The sequence below is a fragment of the Sinocyclocheilus anshuiensis genome, unplaced genomic scaffold (genome assembly GCF_001515605.1).
Source record: "Sinocyclocheilus anshuiensis isolate Anshui unplaced genomic scaffold, SAMN03320099.WGS_v1.1 scaffold139, whole genome shotgun sequence".
NCBI lineage: Eukaryota > Metazoa > Chordata > Actinopteri > Cypriniformes > Cyprinidae > Sinocyclocheilus > Sinocyclocheilus anshuiensis.
In genome coordinates, this window is record NW_015549566.1 from 501,096 (window position 1) to 509,369 (window position 8,274).

At 34.8% G+C, this 8,274-nt stretch overlaps 1 protein-coding gene across 1 annotated transcript in view; it reads left to right on the plus strand.

Moving 5' to 3' along the window:
• Positions 1 to 8,055, plus strand: part of LOC107657240 (D(2)-like dopamine receptor) — a 13,514-nt gene extending 5,459 nt beyond the window's left edge. Inside the window, exons 4-9 of the mRNA XM_016445267.1 lie at positions 1 to 75; positions 527 to 663; positions 3,860 to 4,059; positions 5,034 to 5,117; positions 6,553 to 6,901; positions 7,868 to 8,055. The exon at positions 1 to 75 is cut by the window's left edge and continues 14 nt beyond it. Of these exons, the coding sequence (XP_016300753.1) occupies positions 1 to 75; positions 527 to 663; positions 3,860 to 4,059; positions 5,034 to 5,117; positions 6,553 to 6,901; positions 7,868 to 8,055 (1,033 nt within the window). The remainder of the gene's footprint in view (positions 76 to 526; positions 664 to 3,859; positions 4,060 to 5,033; positions 5,118 to 6,552; positions 6,902 to 7,867) is intronic.
• Positions 8,056 to 8,274: the final 219 nt, after the last annotated feature.

Sequence of the window (8,274 nt, forward strand, 5' to 3'; positions counted from 1 at the left end):
TGACATCTTTGTCACCCTGGACGTGATGATGTGTACAGCGAGTATACTCAATCTGTGTGCCATCAGTATCGACAGGTAGGTGTTTCTGCACTGCCATTATAAGAGCGGTCTAATGCTGACTGAGACCTAATTTGGTTACTCAGCTCAAAAGAGGGACCAGCTCAGCTTCTGCACACCTGAAAATAAACCACATTTGGTGCTGAGGTTGTTGTTGTATATAGATGATGATATAGTCACTTACAATGTCACATGAGCTCAGAATAGTAAGAAATACTTGTGAGATCAATAGCGGTTCATACTAAACATCTCTATTTATATATCACGTAATCAGATACTAGAAGAAAAGACTAGAAAGGATTACAGAGGTCATGGGAAGCACCGATATGTGGTTCTATACATCATAGGTCACATGATTACAGGTATATTTGGGAAGTTGTGTGCAGAGCAATGCAGGAATATGATACAGGTCATACAAGGCCTGTAAGAAAACAACAAATCAATTTTTGTCTTCTTGTATCTCCCACAGGTACACAGCTGTAGCCATGCCTATGTTGTACAACACGCGCTACAGCTCCAAGAGGAGAGTCACAGTCATGATTTCTGTCGTCTGGATTCTGTCTTTTGCTGTATCATGTCCACTGCTGTTTGGACTCAATAATACTGGTAAATATGGGGGGAAAATTCACTAACTAGATTGCCAGTCCATCACCATTCAAACGTTCAGGGTCAGAATGATTTTTATGTATTTATTTTATTTTTTGAAAGGAACGACTACTTCTATTCAGCAAACATGCATTCAATTGTTCAAAAGTGACAGTTAAGACATTTATAATGTTTATATTTATAAGATTTCTATTTCAAATAAATGCTATTCTTTTGAACTTTCTATTAATTAAAGAGTCCTGAAAAAAGTATAATGGTTTCTACAAATATTTTAATCAGTAAAACTGTTTTCAACATTCATAATAATAAAAAAATGTTTCTTGAGCAGCAAATTAGCATATTAGAAAGATTTCTGAAGGATCATGTGACAATAAAGACTGGAGTAATGGCTGCTGAAAATTCAGCTTTGCGTCAAAGGAATAAATTACATTTTAAAATATTTTAAAATAGAAAACCATCATGTTAAATTGTAATAATATTTTACAATATTACTGTTTTACTGTATTTCAAACAATTATCAAACAAATGCAGCCTTGCTGAGCATAAGAGACTTCTTTCAAAAAAAAATAAAAATCTTACCAACCCCAAACATTTAAACGGCAGTGTACATGTTTTTAGTAGGGCTGTCAATCAATTAAACATTGTAATCTAATAATATTATGATTAATTAATCAAATTAAATACAATTTATTGCATGCATTTGTGGAGAAATTCCCTTAAATGAAAATAAATGATTGTGGCAGACATAGACATTATGTAAAGAAGCTTTGAAATCCAATACACTGTTTTATATCTATAAGCTCTGACCTACTGTCCACTTTGGCTCATTTTATATGCATTATTCTGCATGTGAATTAATAAACATAAGGAACATGATAACTCTGTGTTATCATGGTGGATCCCCTTGTCTTAAGCTTGAACAAATAGCTTCTGCTTTGAAATATTATTATGGCACAACATTTGAAAGTTATATCAGAGGAAGTCATTTAATCAGCATTCTTCTGCTTGAATGCTCGTGCTGGGAGGACGGGAGTCAGGGACTCGTGGGCATGCCATGAACAAAACAAATCATAATGTAAGAGACTGGGAAGTTGAGCGTTATACTCAGCAGTATTAAACACAAGTATTATGTCTGCTGCTGAATTGATACCTTTATGTTTTCTCTCTGTTAATTTTTGAATATATTTGTATGTATTTAGTAGAGAAGGTTTAGATTTTTTCAGCTTTTTTAATTTTTCAAAAACAAATTAAAAATACACATATACACTCTTAAAAATAAAGGTGCTTCAAAAGGTTCTTCAAGCGATGCCATAGAAGAACCATTTTTGGTTCCACAAAGAACCATTCAGTCAAAGGTTCTTTAAAGAACAATCTCTTTCTTACCTTTTTATAATCTGAAGAACCTTCTTTCGCCCCAAAGAACCTTTTGTGAAACAGAAAGGTTCTTCAGATGTTAAAGGTTCTTTATTGAACCATTTAGACAAAAAGGTTCTTCTATGGCATCGTGAAGCACCTTTATTTTTAAGAGTGTACAGTGACTTAAATACACTTCTATGATGAGCATGTTTTTTTATTTCTGAATTAATTTAGATTTTTTTTTCCAGGGGGAAAATTCAAAATTCAAAAATGTAGAAATCATAGAAAACCGTATTAAAAATATATTAACTGCTTATTAACTTTTGAATAATTTTGTCCCCTGAGGTCATGTGGTATGACCAACATTCAATAAATAAAACAAACAAACATAAAACAGGAAATGATATCAGAAAGAGGACCCCTGCAGAATATATTTATTTATTTATTGAAAATAAATACTTTTTACTTGGGTATATGCAGTGGTGTAGTGGTGCCTGGAGAAGTGGGTATACTCTTAATTTATGCCCCCTTTTTTTAAGCGGCCCAGCAAAGGATGAACGGCCTGTGCTATAAACAGTGACATGTAAGAGTCAAGACCAATCTTGCATACTTAGTTCACCCCAAAATGGGCCAATAGTATTTCCACATTTTCACTTTCTGTAACTTCTGCTACTTGACTTACTGGAGTAAGGATCATTATGAAATTAATATTAGCCACAAAAGGTGCAGATTTTGCAATGAATAATTAAAATTAAAATTACATAGACTGCAGCAATTAACATTTCGTCAGAACCTCTAGTAGACAAGCTATTTTGTTTAGTTATTTGTAGGAGAATCATAATCTCTATTTGATACCCAAAAAAAAAAAAAAAATCGTGATCAATTTATCCAGAATTGTGCAGCTCCACTCCTATGTTTACAGTCTACCTGACTGTACCCATTCAGAATCTAAAAAACACCTTCAGGCTTCAGCAGCGTCCATTATAAAACACTCGTGCTTTTAAGCCAAATACGCACTGAAAAGAATAATTCTAGACCTGACTCTAAGCAATCTCTGATGAAACCGGTCGGGTTTTCTCTGTAGCTGTTTTGAACTTAGGCTACTGTTTGAAGGCATTCGTTTACTGGATCCTTGGACTGAAAAGTTTACAGGAGTTTACCGGTTTAAAAAATCTGATCACAAAAACATGCTTATTTTCCTTTTTAAGGTATTGTTTTCATTATAATGTACTGATTCAAATTAGTAGTCAATAATTAAATATTATTTTATCACTCTTCGCGCCTCCCCTGACATGCACACACGCCCCAGACCGACTCCGCTTGCATTCACATGATTTGTTGAGATGCAATTATCAATCCAATTTAAAGGGAAGCCGGCGCATCCTGACTTTACTGGTATTTACTGGGTATGGGAATATTGGCATTTATTTACATGTGATTTGATTAGCTAGTCATGGTGGACTGTCATGATTTTGGCTAATGCAGGACACTAATGAATAATGCACATCAGAGGGGATTTAGCAGTGGGTATACGCCGTATACCTGCGTATACCCTCCACTACACCACTGGGTATATGACTTGACATTCTATTTATTTATTTTCTTTCTTGAAAATATATATAAAAAAATCCAAAACCACATAAAACCAACATCAATACAAAATATTTTTTAAGAACTTTTTAAGAAGTTTTTTCCCCACTTTCTGTAGCATCTACTGTCATATATGTCATTGACCCAGACATCTATTCTACATGTCACATGGTAGTCAGTAAACTCCATTTTATTTATATAATGCATAATGCATCACTTCATCTAATTTTCACTCTATGTTCTATTGCAGTCACCCATGATGATGCTCTGTGTGTGATCGCAAACCCTGCATTTGTAGTGTACTCCTCCATTGTATCCTTCTACGTTCCCTTCATCATAACACTGCTAGTATACGTGCAGATCTACGTAGTACTGCGAAAGAGACGGAAACGTGTCAACACCAAAAGCACATGCCCAGTTACAGACATGGATATGAGCTCGACTTTAAAGGTGAGAACAGCTGCTTGATGACGAGTTGTTAAAGTTTCTACTTAGTTGGCACTCCACTAGAGTTTAGTGAATTGGGATTGTTAAAAAATTGCAGTGTCAATGAATTTCAAACTAATTAATCAGCACTGCAATTCCCATTAGCAGTATATGAGTAATGAGCAGTTGTAAAGTTGGGAATAGCAGTACATGTTTTAGATCTGTGATCATAGCGTGTCTAGAATGACCTTTTCCTCTTTTTTTTGCTTGTATTGATTCTGCCGACACACAGCAAATCAATGTGTGCCATGCAGGAAATGGCTGCTGCTTCATTTCATTATTATAATACATGGCTAGTCTTTCCATTGTTTTACACGGAGCAACGTCATCCAGGGCTTCTCTATGGAGTCCATAGTGCAGCAGAATAAATTCAGTATAGCATTATTCAAAGAAACTGATAGCTGACGGCATAAGTAAACATAGCATCTCCTATCAGTGGTTTCTGTCAGTGCTGTGTCTCCTCCAAAGTATTCTGATGTGAAAACAGGCTTAGATCAACATCACGTTTATTTCAGGAGCGCTTTCATTTTGAAGTGCAAAACTCATCCTTATCCTTCTATATAGCAAGTGACTTGTTTTCAAAATGCTGAACTTTTGGCTTTAGATCTGAAATGATCTCCAGATTCACCACATCTGCATTCAAAACGTATGCTTTGTAGATTGAGAATGCAAAGCTTCAGCAATCCTCATGCCGAGCAGCTAATTTAAAACGTTAAAGGATTTGGAAACTTTTCCTAGCGCATTACCTATAAACATGATCTATAAGCTGACATTTACAAAAAATATCACTGTGACTGAACGAATTACCAACCTTCCAGTTGCATGTAATAATCTATAATTGCAAATAAATTTAAACCGAACCTAGGACGGGCCAACTAATTCCTTTCTGGTCTAAATCTGTCAAAACAGTCTGGTGTTTTCTCCCATGTGTGTTTCAGAAATGCACCCACCCTGATGATGTGAAACTGTGCACTGTGATCGTCAAGTCCAGTGGGAATTTTCCTGTGAACAGCAAAAACGTGGTACAGCCAATTTCACTTTTCCTTTCCAAATATCGCTCTTGACAAGATTTTTGAGCTTCTAACTGTTTGTCAAATGCACCAGAAGTAATAACAACAGATGACATCCCTTACGAAAAAGAAGTTTATTCAAGTGTGCTATTAGTATACTTCTTTTAAACTAAAAAATAGGAAAGTATACTTTCAGTCTACTTTTTATGTACTTCTCAGAAATGTGCTTTATGTACTTCTCAGAAATATACTTAAAATGACATTTAAGTATACTCGACTTAAACTTATATATATTTGTTTATATATAATTAAATATATTTGAGCTATACTTGTGCTTCGGGATTCCATGTTTTCATTGTTATAAATTTCCAAAACACAAGCGAAGAAGAAACCAAAACAACACATGCTTCCACGTGTAATCTAACACGATCAGACATAAAACAGCATCAAAACTGTGTAACGTTATGGAATAAAATGTCGACCCATGAAGAGGTAATGACAGTCAGGCTTTGGGGTGTTGATCGACTCCATCTATGTTTTGATTATCATTCTGAATCCAATTCATAGTCTTTTTTTTTAGCTTTTTGTTAAAATGTTTTATTTATTTATTTTTTATTTATTAAACTTACCCACATTCAAGTGTTTATAAAAAGAATGCATGAAGCTAGAATAAAATGTTTTTGTTTGCAAGCAGATAACCTGTTCTTTCTTTTGATGTTTTGTATGTTCAGATATTCATATAACCAAATATATACAAATTAATACCTAAATAAGGACATAGTAGTTTACTTAAAGTATGATGTAAAGTTCACTTTAAGAAAACTTACAAGTATACTTGCAGTATAAAACTACTAAACTAGTAGTTTACTGAGACTATACTTCAGAGTGTACTAAAAATGCTACAAGTATTTATTTAGTAAACTATCAGCATATCTATGAGTTCACTTTTAGTATAGTTGCAGTACAAACTAAAAACATATATGTAATCTAGCTTTGTACTCAAAGTTTACTACTGTTATACTTAAAGTATACTTAAAAGTATACTTTTTTATACTAGAAAGTGGGCCAATTTAGTCTCAAGGAGTACTGAAATAGTACACTTACAAGTATACTACTAGTGCACTGATATTTGTATACTTACAGAAAGGATACTTAAAAATATACTTGAACTTTACTTAAGCATACTTAATAAAATAAACTTGAAGTATACTTCTTTTTGGTAAGGGATTTGAGAAATGACAGTGTTTCAATATTAAATGTTAATCTCTGCATCCAGTGTATACTTAATAGAAAGTTATATTGGCTGAAACAATACACTGAAACAATACACTTAAATGAACTGTTTGATAGAGTAAACCAATTTTTGTAGTGAATTCATTTCTTTTTATTATCAAGGACTGATCACTTCAGCACTACTTCTTTTTCATCTTTTTTTTTGTTTTGTTAGATCTTCATAAAGGAGGTGGTAAACAATGGCGATGACATCCAAATGGAGGAAATCACAAACTTAAACCCTCCGAGACAGAGGAAGCAGGATCAGTCTGGTGCAAGTCAACAACACAGCAGGCTGGTTAACTCTAATCTAAGAGAGACTGACATGTCATCCCCATCGCCTGAAGCTGGTGTCAAACCTGAAAGAAATGGTAAAACCAGCAATATCACAAAAGGGGCAAAAGCATTTGAGATCCAGGTCTCCCCCACCGGCAAAATACAGACATCGGTCAAGACTCTTAACAAACGCAAAATCTCCCAGCAGAAGGAGAAGAAGGCCACTCAAATGTTAGCTATTGTCCTTGGTAAGTGTGGTTTTACAGTACCTTTAGGTGAAGTGTGTGATTTTTCGATGTTAAAATACTTTAAGTAAAACATTTGTTGATTGATTTGCTCATAAAGTGTAAACACTGTGGCACTTTCAAAGTCCCACCCAAACTCCCGCAGACCCAATCGCAAACACACAATCATGACACCATACCCCATTTTTATAGCATCACATAACTAACTAAAAGCAAAGTTATTAGAAACGAACACTTGAACATACAAGTGACGGCACCCATCTTTGAGAAAATTTTATTTGAAGTGTAATTAGATTTTTTAGTTTGGCTCTCTTTTTTAGAGTGGCACACTTGCTTTAGCCCAAATATCAGAACTCAACATATGCCACTGCCATACCTAAAATTCATATTTTACAGTCACCGTAATGCATTATTAACAATTTCAACTTGTAAATCATTATATACGAGCAATCATAAACTTTTTCATAAAGGAGATCACAGGAGCTCAAAGGATCTCTACCAGTGTACCTCCCTCACAAAACTGTTAACACCTGGCACAGTTTTATCATTGGTAGAATATACTTCAATGCAAGCATTTCAGTTAAATATAATTCATGTCAACCATTGAAAAGTAGCCCAATTCTGTGGGAAAACCACAGACTTGGCAACCCTGAAAACCGGCCTGACAACAGCAACACTGGCACAGCCAGTGGTGTGACTTTGAGGGCAGGACTATCTGTTTGATTGACCAATAACAGGTGGAGTATTCAGTTTGATTATTTGCAGTTTCGTTTGGTGATGCTAATGGTGTGAAAATGACACACTTCAGCTATAACAATGCTGTTTGATTTCATTTAACTGAATATTGTTCAGTATGTGCATATGTACCCGTGAATAAAACATTTTATATAGGTTTTCAACTCTAGAGTACAGTTTTCTAACATTGCCCACCCAAACCTGAATTATTACCTCTGCGTGCTTTATTTTCAGGTGTATTTATCATCTGCTGGCTGCCGTTCTTCATCACGCACATTGTGAACACTTACTGCCAAGTCCCTCCTGAACTCTACACTGCCTTTACGTGGTTGGGCTATGTGAACAGTGCTGTAAATCCCATCATATACACCACTTTCAACATTGAGTTTCGCAAAGCTTTCATTAAGATTTTACACTGTTGAGAGAGAACTCACTTCCCCGGAGCTGAAGGGATAGAAATGATACCTCATCTGCAGTGGACATACTGTAAGACTTTATATAAAGAATCTAAATTGGATCCCATGTGGACTATGGCCTGGGGGCTACATCTCTTGCATTTCACTGAGATTAAAACTAAATGAATGTATATACATTTTCTGTAATGTATTATAAAAATAATTTTGTTCCAAGATCATGTCGCC